General features: G+C 48.7%; 1 protein-coding gene across 5 annotated transcripts in view; it reads left to right on the top strand.

Annotated features, from left to right (window-relative positions):
* Positions 1-18,697, top strand: part of IKZF1 (IKAROS family zinc finger 1) — an 89,771-nt gene that overhangs the window by 9,651 nt on the left and 61,423 nt on the right. For all 5 annotated transcript variants that reach the window (XM_082632633.1, XM_082632632.1, XM_082632631.1 and 2 more), the window contains exons 2-3: positions 3,830-3,883; positions 12,051-12,170. In XM_082632633.1, coding sequence (XP_082488759.1) covers positions 3,844-3,883; positions 12,051-12,170 — 160 coding nt within the window. In that variant the 5' untranslated portion in view covers positions 3,830-3,843. The remainder of the gene's footprint in view (positions 1-3,829; positions 3,884-12,050; positions 12,171-18,697) is intronic.

Here is an 18,697-nt window from a genome sequence, read left to right as displayed (position 1 = left end):
TCCCCGGGGAGGCATCCAGGTCCCAGCCCCCGTGGGTATGGGAGGAGGAAAAGAAGGCGAGGTCAGGGAGGGGCTCCCAGAAGGTCTGGCTGTCCCCCTGGCCTGGCCACCGTGGAAGCAGGATGCTGTGGGCCTGCTTCCATCTTGTGCTTGGTCCTCACTGTCCCCCTGTTCTCTAGACTCCAGAGAGCCGGTGGGAAGGGAGAGATGGGCAAGTCCCAAGCGGCGGCAGGGGAGTGACAGTCCTGACCGCAGGCTGTGCCTCCTGAAAGGACAGTCCCCGCTGGCTGCCCCTTATCTCTGCATCTGTTTCCCCCGAGTGCGGGATTCAGAGCTGCTCACTCCCAAGAGACAATAAAAGCGTTCACGTCTGTGAGAGCTGCCCGGTGACGGTAATTTCCTGAGATGGTTGTGTTTTCTCCCATCAATATGTTGGCTCTGGCCTCAAATCACTGGGGCTCCCTGTGCAGAGCAGAATATGGCAATGTTCCCGTGAAGTAAGTGTTCCCTCTGGCATCTCCCTTTACAGGCCTGCTGGTCTTCGTCTGGGTTTAGGGGAAGGTTTGTGAAAATAAGGTGTTAAGTCCCTTTTGCGATAAACTCCTCTTCCTGACTGCAAGCCTTTTGTACTGAGATCAGATCAAGCCTGAGTCCCATTTTCCATTTGACACTGGGCACCGCTTCCACGAGTCTAAAAAGAAACACAGAGCCTGGGCCGTGCCTGTGTTCCCGGGGATGGGGTTATTTCACTGTCCCCTTCGAGACCCTTCCAGGCTGCCCCTTGGCAGCTTCTTGGTCTTGGAGGGGGTGGCGTTTCCCCTCCCTCAGACACTTTTCCATTGTCGGATTATTCCTTGGTCTTTGCCTAAAAGCAAAGTCACTTTTACAAAAAACTCACTACTTTTTGGCCCCAAGAGATGCAAATTTCGACTTTGGGGAAGTTTGAGGGAGCTTGTCAAGCTACCCCCCGAACCACCGTGTGCTGTCAGACAAGACAGGCCACGGAATCACAGGGCCGGCGTGGACTGCGCCCTAATTCTTACGAATCTCAAAACGATGGCGCCCACAAAACGTTGGTCCAGTCAAGGGGGGGCGGCCCGTAAGCACAGCCCCAGGACTGCAGTGGCTTCAGGCCCACACACAGTGGGTCCGTGTAGGGTCGGTAGAGAGTGCATTGGAAAGTCTAGGTGAGGCTGAGGACCTAACAGTTCCACGTGGGGGTTGCACACATTCAGTGAACATGGAAACAGTCCTGTGACAGGGATCCTGCATCCCCTGATGGCTGGGGTCGGCTCCCTACCACGCCCACTGTCCAGAGCACCAGTGGACACAGAGGCAGGGCTGGATCCAGGAAGGGGCCCTCGCCCTGCCCCCTGGGAACACACAGGCGCACACGCCCGCCCAGCAGAGCCGGGCCTGGGCCTTAGCCACGGGCCCAGAGCATCCTTTTGCTGCTTTGTGACGTGTTCTCCCGTCTCCCCACCTGAAGAGACCGACGCACAAAGGGGAACTGGGAGTGGGTCGATTTGGCCCCGACAGTGAACCCAGAGGGTCCAGAGGGTCCGGTGGGCTGGAAGGCACCTTCTCCGGCAGGACCGGGGTGGGTGGGCATCGGCTGGGCCTCGCGAAACACCTTCTCTGTTTCCTCGGAAATTACTTGAATATACAGTAGGGTATTGAGGAAATCAGTCCCTGCCACTGAGCAGTGCGTAGTCATTAAAACAAGAACGTCGATGCCTATTTATCAATGAAAAAGATACGGGTAGTGTTAAATGAAGAAATTGTTTTACAACAGTTTATTTGGAATGTGTTTAGTGTCCTGTTCTTCTGAAAAGTTCTGTGTGTACACACACACACACATACACACACACAGAAAAAATGTAGTAGTCCTAAGTAGTGGAAATTATGGGCATTTACTTGCCTCTGTTTTAAAACAGTTGTAAAATACGTATCACTCGCACAGCAGAAAAAAAGTTCAAAGTCAACAAAATAAAAATTGGGAGTTAGAGTACCATTTGTTGCTGCAACATTTGAGTTCTGTCTACTATATGTGGCCCCGCCAATATGGGGACACTTTAGAAGTGGTTTGTGATATTTCACTGTAAAATACCGTGTTTGTCTTCAGAAAGCTGAATCTTGTATTAATGCTGCACAGTGAACACAAAGGTTTTTCTCATTTGAGTCTGTCTTGTTTCTTTAGAATTGTTTCAGCACGTTTCAGAAGAATCATAGGTTTTTTTACCTTTTTTAACTGTTAAAAGGATGTGAGACTTTGGGCACATTGCTTTTTGGTGACCCTAGACAGGTTTCATGTTTGCTTCTGGGGCTAGTCTGTCTGGCTTTGCTTTTGGTGGACCCTCAGTCTTGGGGCTGAAACACAAGTGGGCCACTGGGGCCATTTTCCCTTCTGGGGTCACGGACTGTACCCCTAAGGCCCACACTTGCCTTGGAAATTCGAGTCACAGCTCAGACTAGTGCAATGGCTTTTTCAGTAGTAGATGCAAACCGTTCCCCATCCAGAGCCAGTGCTGGTCATCCGTTTCCTCTTCCTGACTAGTACCGCCAGGACTGAAACTGAAAATCTGTATTCCGAGTGCACCATGATGGCTGTTACATACACACACACGTGGCCTCTGTCTGCTCAGAGCTGTAGCCTCCCCTGAGAGTGTCAGGCCCCCTGAACCTTCCTTCGCCGTGTAGGCATCTGCTGAGAACAGGCCTGAAAGCGCAGACACACACATCTGAACAGGAGAGACAGAGGTGGTCCCCCAGAAGGAAGTGACCTGATTTCGAGTCAAAACAGGCTCCGCTGGCTGGTTGCAGAAGGCGCTCTTCTGAAGGTTGTCCAGCAGAGCACAAACAGGCAGACTTGGTGGAGGTCATCTGCTACTGGGCCCCAGCGTTCCTATCCACGGAGCCTCCAGATGTCACCTACAAGGGGTACCTGAGACCTGTGGGGTGCAGGCCAGGACCCTGAGCGCAGAACGCAGCCATCCCTCCCTCCTGCTCGGCTGACGTGGCCTCTGCCCGGTGTTTGTGGTGGCCGCGAGCAGAATGGTCCCCATCGCCACCCAAGGGCAGCTCCTCCAGGCTCGCTTTCTCTCCCTCCACCTGCCTGAGGAGCCAGCCACGTGTCAGCAGAACAGGAAGGTCTGGGCGCTCTCCGGGTCTGGTTTGGGTGCCGTCGTGAGGTTTCCTTCTCCCCGCCTCAGAGCCTGGCAGAGTCTCAGGCAGGGGCCCTGAAAGAGCGGGGGACAAAGCCAGCGGCGCGAGGCCCATCTGCCAGGCTGGAGGTGTATCTATTATTGATGGACGGAGCACGGTGGCTGCTCATATATGCAGCCCTGCCTGGGTAAATGAGACATTCTTCAGCAAATTGCTTCGTTTTTTGATTGCTGATTGTACGCGTGTCACCAAGCTGACTCAAGGTTCATCGATGCATGCTCAGTAAATTAGAAAGAACATAACTGTGGATCAGCCAAGAGAATGAATTCTGTGCCTACAATGACCCAGGGCCATTTAATTTTCTGCTTAATTTTGTTGCAGTCAGTTTGCATTTTGGGTTATTATGCAGTAGGAAATTAACAATAAATAACAAATTTGGTCCTCCTGTCCTCGTAATGATATTTTTATAAATCTTTGTAATGCTGTTTTTCAAAGGATCAAGGTCTGTGCCAGTCTGATACTCCAGCGAGTGTGTGAGGAGGAAAATGCATTATTCTTGGTAGATAGCCTCGCTGTTAAAGAGCTCAGCCCTTATCTCTCTTTCTCTCTCTCGTATCTTATGAGTAATTTGCTTTCAACTAAAATCCCTTCCTCTCTTTCTCAGATAACCCGAGGACCATGGATGCTGATGAGGGTCAAGACATGTCCCAGGTTTCAGGTGAGAGCTGGCGAGATGCCCATACGGGGAGTCCAGGAAGCCTGCTTCAGTGGGCGCCCAAAGCCAAGGTGCTTGCTGGGGGGCGGGGGAGGAAGAGGGCTGTCCTGCCAGAGGAAAGGCCAAGATGGAATTGGTATCCATGTTTCGCTTCAGCTCTTAGAGATTATCCCAATGCGGCCACCTGGACAGAAAAATCTCCCTCCCAGATAAAACTGGTTTTCCTGTTACATCTGCGAGTGACTTGGAAAGGATTCAATCTATGTTGATACTCTTGGGGGGCAGAAAGGACGGGTGACCTGCCCTAGAGTCCAAACACAGGCCAGTGAGGGTGCTTGAAAGAGAGAGAGAAAGATGGAGGGAGGAGGGGGAGGGGGACAAGGAGAAAGTCGATTGGAAAACAGGGTTTGGGGCACAATTCAGGATACTTGTTAAACGTGGCAACAACACTGCCCCAGTCACCGCAGGTTTATTTCAAGCCCTCTTGGACATAGCTCCTCCCATCCCGGGAGATCCAGGGCCTGGGGCAGTCCTGGGAGATGAGGCCCAAGGTTGGACCACGCTGTCCTGCTGGGCGATGCTCGTGCGGTGGACCCCCCGCCCGTCTAGCCAAGCCTGCCCAGCTCCATATTCACAGACCCAGGAAGCCCACTGTCTGGCTAGCCCTGAACCTAGATGTGTCAGCAGCAGTCGGGTTTTCGGTATTTTATATTCTTCAGTCTCAGGCCCACGGTCAATCCCAGGTAAGCCTCTCTGCTAGAATGGCCCATGTGGTCCTCTGGGCATGGCCAGCCTGCCCCCATGGGTTTTCAGTTTGTGACTGAATTCTGCATCTGGGCCTCGGTCCGTCCTGGTGACGGATATCAGGGCTGAGCGTGTGGCTGCCACGCTGCCTGCTCGCTGCTCCCGGGAGATGGGCAGGAGGGGAGATTCAAGTTCCCTCCACCTGGAGACGGCCTCCTGCAGCCCACGGTCCCCCCTGCTGTGTCCCTGCCACTCCTGTCATTTAGAAAGTCTGGATTGAACTCCCCAGGCTGTGAGGTACCAGCAGACTCCTGGCTTTTCAGCTGCCGCATGTAGGCAGGTGACGGACAGTTGGTGGACGTGAACATTGGTCAACACGTTCGGCCTCATCTGCAGAAACGAAAGTTGTGTTGGATTAATCAGCCCCGGAGACGTGCTCGCACGCAGGCACCGGGCGTCGCTGCCGATGCTCGCTGCAGCGTTGGCGCTGATGCTGGGACACGTTGGTCCCTCCGTGCCCTTGTCCATTCAGCTCTGAACAGTGAGGGTCCTGTGGACACAGGCATGTGGGAAGACATCCAAGATGTACGTGAAGGTGAGAAAAGCCTGTTTCAGGATGATATGCAGAGTATGACGCCATCCTTTGAAGTGAAAACATGTCACACACACACACACACACACACACACACACAGACTTTCCACGTGCCTGTATATACGTCTAGGAAAATTCTGGAGTGATACTTATTACACGTGCACTTCCTCTTAGAAGACTGAGGATGGAAGGAAGGAATGGGTTAGAGTAGAAGGGGACGGAGACTTTGGTCTTCCGTCTTCTACCTGTCAGCATTGTTTGGATTTATTTCCCTTAAACACAGCCTTTGTTTCTTAAATGTAAGTAGAACAGCAACAACAATAAAACTATGTAAGAAAACAAAAATGTTTGCTCTTTGGAGCCTGTCCTTCGGCTTGGCCAGGATCTGATAGCTGCTGGTAGATGCGGTCTGAGCTGAAGGACAGGTGAGTCCCATTCCCTGGAATTGCAGACCATGGCTAGAGGTGATGAGAGGGTCAGAAACACGGGATGTTAAACATCCCAAAGGCGCAAAGAGACCCCTTCGTGGTTTCTGATCCTCTGTGTTCCCTTGTCACCTTCTTCTTGGGTGGCTTCCAGATTGGCATCTTACATGATGCATTGAGGAGGAGACCCCTTGGATCCATGCAGACTCTGCTGTCCCAAAGGCAAAGCCGAAAGCCCGAGCCTGGGCTGGCATCTCTAGAAAGTTTTGTAGGAGAATGGCCAGTCAATATTCGGATCCCCTTCTGCTATTTTTCTTGCCCTTAACATTATGCTAAACACTCAATTTGTTTGGAAGTGCCTGAAGAGAAGGTTGGCAGGGGGTGGAGTCAAGAGTGAGGTTGGCCTGAAAAAGCCAAACTCTTCTTTGGTTTAAAAAAGATTCAAGATTTGGTCTGCAATTTACTTCTGCATACTCCTAGCAAAGGAAATGTTACTTTTAGTACTTTACACAAATAGTCCTTTGGATTGTGTCAAGCTTGGAGCATTCTAAACAGAGATTGGAGCATTTAAAGAGTTGTGCCCTTTTTTAAAATATATTTTTAAAATTTATTTATTTATTTTTTGGCTGCGTTGGGTCTTCATTGCTGCACGCGGGCTTTCTCTAGTTGCGGCGACAGGGGGCTACTCTTCATTGCGGTGCGCGGGCTTCTCACTGCGGTGGCTTCTCTTGTTGCGGAGCACGGGCTCTAGGCGTGCGGGCTTCAGTAGTTGTGGCACGCGGGCTTAGTTGCTCTGTGGCATGTGGGATCTTCCCAGACCAGGGCTCGAACCCATGTCCGCTTCGTTGGCAGGCAGATTCTTAAGCCCTGCGCCACCAGGGAAGCCCACATTGTGCCATTTTTACTAAAGATTTGAAGCATACTTTTTCTACTTCTTGCTGCTTCTCCAATACAATCCTTATAATGATCACTTTTCCGTTTTGATTTCTAAAATGGAGGAAGGTGGCAGTAAGTTGTAGAATAAGGATGTACACTTAGCCAAACAGAAGTTGAATTTTTGATTTATATGAGGAATATGTTCTGAATCATCCCCTTTTCCCACAAAATTATTCCTTGTTATATGCTGCTCCCAAAAAAGAAAAATAGATTTTTTTCTCAGTTGAACCCTATGAAATTGCCACTATCACAGGTAAAAAAAGTTCCAACATCAGCAATTTCATAAGAGTCCACCTAATCTATGTGTACTACTCCCTTGAAAAATAGAGAAGTACTTAATACCTAACTTTTTTTTCAAACTACCTGTTTCTTTCTACCCTGGGGTTTACCCTAAATGTGGACTGAGCCCTGGTTTACAGGGTCTTGCATATAGTAGACACTCAATAAATATTTACCCACTTGCACCCACCAGAGTCGGGAAATGGTGTTGAATAGGCTTGGAGGAGAGTGTGTCTAAAGCAAAGCCATCCTTTCCTTTAGGGCACATCTCCTTCATTCTTTGGGTAAGTTTTCTATTGCTTTCTCTGTCTCTTTTTCATTTGGCACACTTTCCAAATTATTGGTTATGCGTGTGGTTTATGGTTTGTTTTGGGTCCTAAGGGAAGAGGCAGCCTGTGGGAGGACGGGAATTGTGAGGCCCGTATCAGCACCTCATCTGTGCCTCCAGCTCTGAGACCTGAAACTGTTCTCCATGCCTCCTGGACCACTGTGTGTCCTCTGCAAAATGGGGGACTGGAGCCAGTTGAGCTTAGAGGATGCTCAGGCTCCTGGGGCCCTATGGGATGTTTTCCTAGTGGTTGTTTGTAATGTTCGTTGGAACAAGGAAATAAGAACTATGCTCTGTAGACATCCATTGCCTGCCTGGGAGATGGGGCTCATCTATGTTGAAGTGTCAGTGCAAATGTTAGTCAGAGTAAGTCACATTGATTGAGTGCTTGATATTGACCAAACACCACCCTCAGCATTTTTCTCCTTTCAACTTTACAAGACCCCCGTGAAGAAGACACAGGGACCATCTTCAATTCACAGGGAGCTGAGACTCACAGTTTCAATAACCAATCAGAAGTCCCATGGGAGCCAGACGTGGCACTGAGCAGGAGCTTCCCCACTATTCTGTAGAGTCTATTTTCTGAGTTGTTATTTACACCCAGGAATTATGTTCTCCTGGGTAACTGTGCATAGTAAAAGCTCATCCACTAGGGAGAAAGGGAATCACAGAACTTTGTTGGGTGAATTATAATCTACTTGAGGAATATTTGCTTGCTGTTGATAAGCTAATTATACAATTTTCTCATCTAATTTGCCCAAAATGCTTCTCATAGGTAAAGCTTTATTTGAAACATGGGTAGTAGGTAACTTACATAGAAATTGGTAAGAAGTTTCTTTCATTTTTCTGAATAAATAAAATGACCTCTCACCTCCTAAATTCTTCCATTTCAATACTTGATTTCTCACTGTCTACAGTTCTGCGTGTCTGTGTGACATTGTACATGCACTTGGGGGACATATGGGCACTTGGTGCTGTGCATACCTCTTTCTATAGGATGTTACATTTACAAAATAATACCGTAAGCTTATTTAGCATATTAGCATCCATGCACTTTATTATTTTATCCTCACAACAACCTTGTGAGCTAAGCCAAAATCATGTTTTTTAGCCTCATTGTACTCTTGAGGAAAGAGACTTAAAGAGGTGACTTATGATGGAATCTGTCTTATAGTTGGTCAAATCTGAGCTGTACCCCGTGTCAACTAACTTCTAGTTACAGTGTGTTAATATCTGCTATGTGTTGACTTGATTTAACAACTTCATTTTCTTATCTTTTATCATGGTGTTGTGTTTTATACCTGGTGTTGTATTTTAAGTGGTTAACTGGGTGAATTGGTTTAAAAGCAACACATAAAAATATGTTTGCTCCCCGTGAAGGTTTTGATGAAGTGGTGGAGGTTCATCGTGGAACTCTCCGGCAGGGAAAGGATCCCAGGGTCGCTGAGTACCGAGGCTCAAGCCAGTGATTAATGCCTCAGTAGCCGCTGCTCAAACTTGGGGGCTTTTAGGCAAATCAGATGAGCTCTTAAAAACCATCACAGAGTGCAGGCCAGGTGAGGCTGAATTCCAGCAGGGCTCGTGACAGGCACGCGGCTGTCTCACCTCGCTCTCTTCCAGTACTGACTTGTTACCAGATGTCCCTGCACACGCCGAGACTGATGTTTTATTCTCGCTTCTTCTGCATGGGGAGCTCCTGTGGATCGACCCGGCCCAGGGTATTTAGAATCACGGCCCCTACCGTTTCCATTATTCCTTTTTCTCCCCCGTGTAGGAAACAATGAAAGCACTGAGATGCTGCAGGACTGCCGGGCTGTAGCTCAGCACAGGAGTCCAGCCAGACGGAAGCACGCCTAGGATCTCACCAAGTTCTAGTTGATCTTGTTCCCAAGAAACGAATCGGCTAAATTTGAGAAAAGATTATGTGGATGCATTTTTCACATGAATGGAGGAGAGAGACCACATCCCTTCACTGGATGAATCCCGAATCTTTACGATGCTCCCTTGGTTTCTCGTGCCTGGGTATCTAAATTGATCCCAGAGTTCTCCAATGTCATCATCAGGAAGCTCAGAATTAAAAAAAAACAAAACAAAACATGAATACAGTCTAGTTTCTCAGTGTCCCACTCCCAGCCCGTAACCATGACAGCTGGTTAATCAGAAAGGCGAACGTGCACACCCCACACTCTGTACCTTAATGATCTGGTCAGTTTGTGGGGCCAGAGTTCCCATGGTCAGTTCTGTGGAGGCTCCTTGGGGGCCTTCGCAGAAGCAAGTGGCCTGGGCCTCTGGTCCTTCAGCCCTCCCTACCCTGCAGTGTCCCCACTTTACACAGAAGACGGGTTTCGTATATTGAAGTTCTGTGTAAGAACTAGAGATTTTCACCCGAAGTGAAGTAAGTCAGACAGAGAAAGACAAATATCATATGATATCGCTTATATGCGGATTCTAAAATACGATACAAATCAACATACCTACGAAACAGAAACAAACTCACAGACGTAGAAAACAAACTTATGGTTATCAAAGGGGAAAGGGGGGAGAGATAAATTAGAAGTTTGGAATTAACGGATACACGCTACTATACATAAAATAGACGAACAGCAGGGTCCTACTATATAGCACAGGCAACTGTATTCTAATATCTTCTAATAACCTATAATGGAAAAGAATCTGTAAAAGAATATGTGTGTGTGTGTATAACTGAATCACTTTGCTGTATACCTGAAACTAACACAATACTGTAAATCAACTTTACTTCAATAATTTAAAAAATATATTATTCTTACCAAAAAAAATTGAAAAAGAGTCCTCTGACCACCTCCCTGAAGTCCTCAAGGTTTGCAGACCATAACTCTAGGAAATCAGAAGGAAAAAAGAGTTGTCGGTTGGTCATATGCTTCCTGCAGGCTCCTGTTCAGAACTTTGGCCCACCTGTACAGGTGAACAGTAGCACTGCGTCTTGAGCTGTTGCTACTTTTAAAGTCTTCCTTTTAGGGTGATGAAAATATTACTGATGTAATGCACATTTAGCGTAACACAAGCACTTCAATCAATTTCTCTCTGGCCTTTGGCTTTTCCTTGGGAAATTCTTATCATCCTGCCCCACCTTTAACTATCCATCTTGTATTGGCTATCCAAATATACCCAATAATGCTATTTCTGAAAGTATGCCAATTGAGGTAATTACAGCTAAGCTGGAATATTAAACTGTGATGTCTGTTTGCTAGAGAATGCGATACTATTCCCCAAAGCATCACCTTGGTGCCTTGCAGCTTCTATTTTAAATTATTCCTGGAAGGGTCATCTCCGGTGCTGGGGACGCTTGCACTGGTCCTGCCCATCCCCTGAAGGGCCGTGTCGCTTTTGCAGGTGGTTTATTCAAACAAACAAGACGATTTCACACTCTGCCTCTCCCTGTCTTCCAGGTTTGCCCTCATCATCATCTGTGCGCTCTCCTGCAGGTCTGGGCTTCTGTGCAGGAATAGCCTTTGTCTGGGATGCCAGGTTGCCGGCCCAGCCAGCAACCCACAATCCCAGCCCATCCCTTTTCCAGGAACCTTCCTTGAGGCTCCTCATCCCTGCTTGTCTTCCACAGCAGTGCTCATGTGCTACTCTGCATCCACTGGGGGCCTCACCAGCCCTTTCCTTGCCTGGGTTTATTGTCTCCTAACTCAATTTTAGGTAACATCTATGTTAGAAGGTACAGGGGTTTCCATTTCAAAGGAGAAGGAGCATTTTCTACACATCTAGGCTTCCCAGTATTGAGTTCTTGGGAGTGGGAGTGATTTCCCCATTTCTGGAGCTTCCAATGAAACATTTTAATATAGTCAAAAATAGAGTCGGGCATCCTGTAAAACCCTATCTCTTTTGGTAAATCCTACTTTGTGAAGCAACTTTTGGAGTTGTGTGGATTCTGTTTTGTTTTCATATTTTGAGGATAAAACTTCCCGGTGGCCGACTCTCTGTGCAGGCGGGGCAGAATCGTGTTGATTCCCTGTTCATCCTCCTTCCAGACTTCCCGGCCCTATCAAGTTAATCAAATCGGGCGGCTGGCAAAATACCTAACCCCTGGCTCTTGAAAAAGAGAGTGAACAGACCCAGAATGTGTAGCTCTGAGCAGGATGCTCCATCTGATGACCTTAAAATCGAAATAATATGAGGATGTGGTGAGCAGGCTTGTAGGAGGCTAAAGTGGAACAAACTTACAGGGGAAAATTTGGCCCTAACACGTGAAGAGGCTTAAAAATGTGGATGCCTTTTGACCCAGGCATAAAACTCCCGGGGTTTATACTATGGTGATTCTTAAAAACGTGGGCAGAAGCTGTCTGTTTGGAGGTTTACCACAGTGTTGTTTCATTAAAAAAAAAAAAAAAGATTGAAAATCTAAGTTCAAAAGTAGAAAAAGGATTTAAGTAAATCCTAGTGTGCCCATGCAATGAAGTATTACACAGACACCACAAAGTTATGGAAGTAGGGCCACTGGTTATGAGAATGTCTAAAAAAAGTGCAGTTTATTTTGATCAAGAACATATGTCACCACGCATTATCCATCATATATAAGTATCCATGTATGTGTACACACACGCACACGCACACACACACCACAGTTTTAATAGTGGTGATCTCTAGGTGATATGTATTTTTCACATCTGTGTCCTCTCGGTTTTGGGTGTGGCAATGATATTATTTTATAAAAAGGAAAGCAGGTTCTAATCCCCAGAGAGAGATGTGAACTCAATCCAGTAACTCGAATGAAGCCAAGCCACGGTGAGGCCCAGGCTGTCCCTGCTGACCCATTGCAGCGACCACCACCCCAGGGTTGACCATGTCCCCAGAAACTCAAGCTCCTAATTACCTCCTCAGGGAAGGAAAGCCCCCCGGTGAGTGACACCCCCGACGATGGCGATGAACCCATGCCTGTCCCTGAAGACCTTTCCACCACGTCTGGAGGCCAGCAGAGCTCCAAGGGTGATAGAGGACTGGGTAAGTGGCCTCCTGTCCACAGACTGTCACGTGCTCTAGTCCTCCTGGACCTTTGTCTCCTTACAGTCATTTCACCTGTGGTTTCCCCTCCACCCCCATGTCAAGGAAACACGAAATGCAGGACGGGGCCCTATTGTATGCAGGACGGGAGACCCAGCTCAGTGTGGTCTTGAGTCCCATGTGGGAAGCCACGTGGCCAAGCTGCGGAGCATCCCCCAAAGCAGGCACATCACTGGCCTCCTGTCCTCAGCGCACTGCAGCAACATCCAAGTTGATGGATTGTAGATAGGGAAGATTATCCATTTTATCCATGTATAAATTATCCAATTTATCCATTTATTGCCATTATGTGTAATGGCAATAGGGCTGTTCATTTTCATAGCTGTGGTTCAGAAGGAGCCGAATCTGGCCATGTTAAGTTATCCTTCTCATCTCTGTTTCTTGAATGTCCAGTTTAACTGACAGTAGAAAATTTGACAAGTAGAAAAATTTTAATGTTAAAAAAAAAATCTAGATAATCTTGACTAGCAGACATTAAACACGCCTCCTCCATAAAAGAATGTATATGGAAGTATCTGCAATCTCTCCCCTGGTTAACCTACCCAGGCTACAGTTCATGGTGAGAAATCTTAATCCACCCTCTTTAAGAAAACAGAGGCCCAGAGAAAATTCAGTGAATTAGCCAAGGTCACATAGCAGGGTCAGAAGGAGACTCAATTTCTGACTCAAAGACTGGTTTTCACTCCATTATACCCTATTCTCATCAGCTCATGAGTCAACAGTTCCTTGGAATACCTATCTTTTTTCTTTTTATAAAGATAAAACTGTGATGTTGAGAGCCACTTATCTGCACAAAAGAGTATCATGAAGGGTACACAGGTGGACATGCGGTAGGACAGGTAGGACAGATCTCACGCGGATCAGCTCAGAAGCGCCACAGCCAGGGAGGGCACGTGGGTAAAGTTCTCGGGGTTCTGAAAATCGCCAGTGATTTTCCTGTAGGATATCCTAATGTGATAACTAAGAAACATATTTTGTATGTTTTCATGTGTCTTGGAAACCAAATAGACTCTGGGTATTATGGTTCTTCTGTTTTAATTTAGCTCTACAACTAGCTGTACAAACAGACAAAGATAGTGGCTAAAGCCCTTTGACGTAGGTGAACCAAGAAAACAAGTACGTTTCTGAATTCCTTTTCCCTGTTAGAAAATGTGTATGTGGGTGAGCAGGGGGAGAGAAGAAGGTTTGTGGGTCTTGCCCTTTGTTCCACACACAGCCTTTCAGGGTTTCCCAAAGCTGAGACCCAAAGGAGCATGCTTTCTTGTAACTGATGCCTTTATGTTGAAGATTGTCTTCTGTTTATTACAAGAGATACTGGTTTGTCCTACACCCTGTACTGCTGCAGAGTTTCCTTTCAAGGCACATTTACATAAATTAAAAGATCTAATTTAAATAAAAACATTAGGACAATGAGGGTGTGTCTACATGACAAAAACTTGCAAAGGCTCAGGGACCAAAAGGCAGAGGAAATTATGTGGATACGGACCCACTAACCATTTAAATGAACCGAGAACCCAGACATCAGCGTTAGGACTCTGGGGTCATTATGGAGAAACTGCGGAGCCCCCCACCGCCACCCCCGCACCGAAATCCCTGTAGCTGCTGTGCAGGCTGACAGCCATAGTCACCTTGGGCAACCTGTAGAGAACTGAAAGTCGGGCCGGTTCCTGGGGAGTGAAGAAGCGTCCACTTGCTGTAGGTAAACAAGCCTTCGTTATAAATGCCTTCACGGTCTACATATACCACCCCTTAAGAACTTCAGGTTGTGGGTGATCTGCCTTGGGAAGAGGTCATCAAGCCCCCGGTTCCAAGGCTGCGTTCTGGTGGTGACATCCGGGCTGGGTCCTGACAGAGCCCGTGCGGGCGTGGCTGGTACAGCCGGGGGGTGTGATCTCCCGCAGGCTCTTTCCAGTGCTTGGTCGCCATGCGACACGATGCTCACCCACTTCTCCTTTCAGCATAAGGTTTCTAAAGACTGAATTTCAGAGTTGTAAGACTTCAAACGCCCAAGCATCCTCTTTCCTTGGTTTGTAAGTAGCGGCTGCCGTGTGGACAGGCAGGGAAAGTGGCTGGAAGTGGGGGCCAGGGACAGAGACGTGATGGGTCACTGCCAGGAAACTAGAAAGGACAGGAGCAAGACAGCGGGCAGGTTTAAGGGGACAGGTGAGCGGGAGCGAATCCCAGGAGACCGAGGGGTGGAGGGAAGCGTCAAGGGAATCGACTGCTGCTGTTCGCGCTCGGCCAGTGAGCGTTAGAAACCAGCCTCTATGGTTTTTGAAGGAGATCAGCTGGCTTGAGTAGGCGGTGCTAGGTTGTTTATTAAAGTAATGCATCTTAGGTAGCACTGAACAAATGAAGTATGTCAATAGCATTAGGAGACCACTTGAAAAGATGGGGAATTCGAAGCTGGAAGGAGAAGGAAAGGCACTCAAAGGCGTGTTTCCTCAGCTCCCTGGGAAGAAAGCAAAGGAAAGAGGGTCAGGGCATAGACAACAGGAAGCAGTTGGGGGCCCCTCCCTGCTCGGGGGGCCCCTCCCTGCTCGGGGGCCCCTCCCTTCACAGAAGCAGGAGCAGCACAGCACAAAAAGGCAGAGCCTGGGAGAAGGCACCGGGGATGGTGGTGAGGAGGCCGGAGGCTGGCCCGGGAGAAGGTGCCCCTGGGAGGGCAAGGGTGGAGCCTGGGCCCCTCCCAGGCAGACCTCCGAGCCTCGGTGCCCTCATGTCAAACGGGCGGCAGCATTGGAACTCAACGCACAGAATGGTCTCCAGGGGTAACTGAAAACATGCAAGCACGCTTTGCTGAAGACAGACCCACAAAGTCAAAAAGTAAGATAGTAAAAGGCAGAAAAAGATCTTTTAAAGGTTTATGGGCAGAGTGAAGGAGCCTGTTGTAGCTTCCCCTGAGAGAAGGGAACAAGAATGGATAAGATTTGCAGCACCAGGCATAGAAGAGGAATTTATTAATTAAAAACATGGGATCCAGAGAACAAGCAAACCGAAAACACAGCCAAGAAGACGGGGGAGGGATCAGTTAGGAGAGGGCAAGACCGAGAGGGACATGGAGGTGCTGGCTACCCCCAGACCCAAGGTCCAGTCACGGGTGCTGGCTCCTCCGGTGGAAATGTCAAGGAGAGACGGCGAGAGGCCAAAAGATGGGGAAAGATGGGAAAGCCTTAGGTGAGACTAGATCACTGGGTGTCTGTTTTAGAAAGAGCCAAGGGGTGCCCTCGTTACCAGTTTTAGACAAATCGAATCCCAACCAGGAGAACAGACCTGAGTAATGAACACGTTGTTGGGAAAGGTGGGAACCAGCCCCCTGAGATGGGGAGGCAACGGCTCACTGGTGGCAGGTCATTCCCAGCACGAGAGACGTAATGGGTTTGCGCCTCAAGCCTTCCCCCAGTCTTGAGGGAAGTCCTGCAGGACCGTGTGGAAAGGGGGTCAGAGGAATAAGGCCAAGGCCAAGGCTGTTGCTCTCATCTGCCTCCATTTTCTTCTGGGCCTGAATAAGAGGAAGCAAGGGTCTGAAGTGCAGCGTGAAGAATGGAAGATAGACACAGGAGAGAACTTCCTGGCCGTGAGGGATTTAGTCATCAGGACAGTCTACTTAATGAGTTGCTAGCTCGTTCTTCTGAAGTGGTCTCTGTAAAAATGAGAGAAATCTCGCCTCTCTGAAGTGGTTGTGTATGAAACTGCTGAAACGGAGGATGCACTCAGTGACCTCCTAAGGCAACCCCCAAATTTACCCCCAATCACCCATGGCAGGTGCCCTAGAGAAGTGGAAAATGGGTCGAGAGTTCTTCTGACAGCTGTGGACCAGGGGTGGTTAAAAGTGTCTCGTGTAGAAATGATGTCAGGACGGGCATGTAACAGGACAGATAAGCGTCGTGAGTAAAGGAACGAAAAGCTTACTTCTCTTCCTCCTTTATTCAATAACCCGTACATTGCTTTCTTCCTTCAGGCGTGGATTTTTACCCATTCCTGCCTGACTCTCCCTTGGCTTGTGTGGGTTTCCCTGCCCTAAAATTGGGCAGGGGTCCTCCAGCGCCCGCATGCTATATCAGTGAGTGCACAGGCCTGGAGAGGAAGGGTGAGGACTGCAGGCTGGCTGGTTCCAGCCCCAAGAGAGACTGTGAATAAAGTCAGAAGCCCCTTCCCCTTTGCGTGTAGATGGCTGGCAGGGAAGGAGGCTTGCTGGGCTGGAACAGAGGGGACAGGGAGAGGCCAGAGATGGAGAAGAGAGATTTGAGGCCAGAAAACCAGATGGTACCCTAAGAGAGATGCCTGGCAAGGGTAGCATTTAACGTAGAATCAAAGGGAAGACCCAGGAGCAGGAGCCCAGTCATGCCCAGGGGGTGGTTGAATTAGCCGACAGCCAAAGACTTGAGGCTGGTTTGAGGTGGAAGGAGGCTTTCCAAATGGCTCGGTCGGCTCCATGGACAGACAATCAGGATGACCTTGTGTAGTAGTCACTCGGATGCAGAGGGAGATGCGGGGTTGGGTGCCTTTGAATACGGGGTGATGACGTGTGTTTGTGCGTGCCCTGCCACATTCTAGAATGTTCTTCCCTTGCTCAGGACCTACACCCAGAGCAGGGCGGCAACAGCCATTGCTTCCTGGGTGGTTTATTGTAGGACCTAAGTCCTGCAGGTCACATCCCCCAGAGTGGTGTTTGGAGCATTTTTTTTTTTTTTTTTTTTTTTTTTTTTTTTTTGCTGTACGCGGGCCTCTCACTGCTGTGGCCTCTCCCGTTGCGGAGCACAGGCTCCGGACACACAGGCTCCGCGGCCATGGCTCGCGGGCCCAGCCGCTCCGCGGCATGTGGGATCTTCCGGGATCGGGGCACGAACCCGTGTCCCCTGCATCGGCAGGCGGACTCTCAACCACTGCGCCACCAGGGAAGCCCGTTTGGAGCATTTTTGAAGCTGAATTCTTGCATCAGCTTGGGTCCTTGGGTCCTTCCCTTGGAAGACTTTGACCAGAGTTTGATTCACCCTAGCAAAAATGGAAAGAAAAAAAAAAGTAGAAAAAAAATCTGGCGTTCTTCCCCCTGGAATCCAGGAAAATGATTGTGTCTACACATAAATTCTCTTTTTTGGTCCATTCACTTGAAATAAACATTACTTTATTCCATCATGAGTTCCAGACCTAAAGTGTGAATCGTAAGAGGATTCATATATTTTTCACTGGTGATTCTGGTACCAGATCTCACTTTTGTTTTAAAGTTCTAGGCAGGGCACCAAGATGGTGGCAGGACAGTGGGTGAGGGCTGTAACACCTCTCCACAGCCTGGGTGGGTGGGAGATGCTGGAGAGAGTTTTTCACGGTGGAAAACAGTGGGCTTTGGTCTAATTGGAGCTGGGGCGCTGGCGTTTGAGTACGGATGCTGCGCCCGCTTATCTAATCAGCAGTTAGAGGAAGTCGTTTTTATCTGTGCAGTGCATCTCCTCTGAACCGAGAAACCCCATTTGAGCTCGGGAGAACTATTATCTTACAGCATCTGAGCATTAGCTGCAGCTGGTCTCGAGCTTGTTGGGATGGGATGTGCGCTGTGAAACAGCCTCACAGAGAAACCCGTCCAGGGCTGAACTCCATCCAGGGCTCGGGTATCTTGGTTTCCAGATTTCTTCTGAGGAACAGCTCAAAGCATGTCATTTAGATTCGTGTTCACGTCTCTGTTTTATTTAGTTCCTTACTCCTTTTGTTGTAGTTGACACATTGTGCAGTGCTTTTGATGGGGCACCTTTTAAAGATCCTGTCCTCTTCATGTTCCAATTTGCTGTCTCTGCCTGGGGTGCCTGGTGAAGACCACAGAGGCTACCATACATCAGCAAACAAAGAGGAGGCCAGTTGGAAAGATTCTCATTTTTCTGAATTTCCCAAAACGTGAGATACAGCATCCAAAAATATATATATATATTTTGCCTACTGTCTAAGTCTTTCTAGTTTTGAAGAGGGACTATTATGTAGCAGGTTCACTGCTTCCCATTTAAAAGTAAATGTTAAGTTTTTTCTGACCTCTGTTTTGTGGGGCAGTGCAAACCACTTGGAAATCATGATCTTTGTGGAACATCAGGACCCGTTGGTACACGAAATTAAAATAAGTGGTTGTGTGCTGCATGGGGTACCATCCTGTACTGGGTTTTGGTGTATAAGGTGACACCAGGCAGCAGAGGCTTCTGTGTGTAGTGCCTTGGGGTGTGTGTGTGTGTGTGTGTTCGTTCTGTGTGGTAGTCAACAAGACACCACAGTGGGTCGCTTGGAGGAGCATCTCTGTGCCTGGGGCCCAGCTGCAGGGATTCCGTCCTGCTGGCCCTGGCAGGTCGCCTCCCTGTGGGGTGAGGGCGTCACCTTGCCCATCGCTGTAACCTAGGGCGAGCGCCAGGGGGGCGGCGGGGCCGCGAGGTAGGGGCATCGGTGTAGCGGCAGCCGTGTGTGTCATCATCACCCATCAGGCACGCTGGCTG

The sequence above is a fragment of the Mesoplodon mirus genome (genome assembly GCF_964341445.2).
Source record: "Mesoplodon mirus genome assembly, chromosome: 9".
Lineage (NCBI taxonomy): Eukaryota > Metazoa > Chordata > Mammalia > Artiodactyla > Ziphiidae > Mesoplodon > Mesoplodon mirus.
Note: the sequence above shows the minus strand (reverse complement) of the source record. Positions and strands in the feature narration are given on the sequence as shown.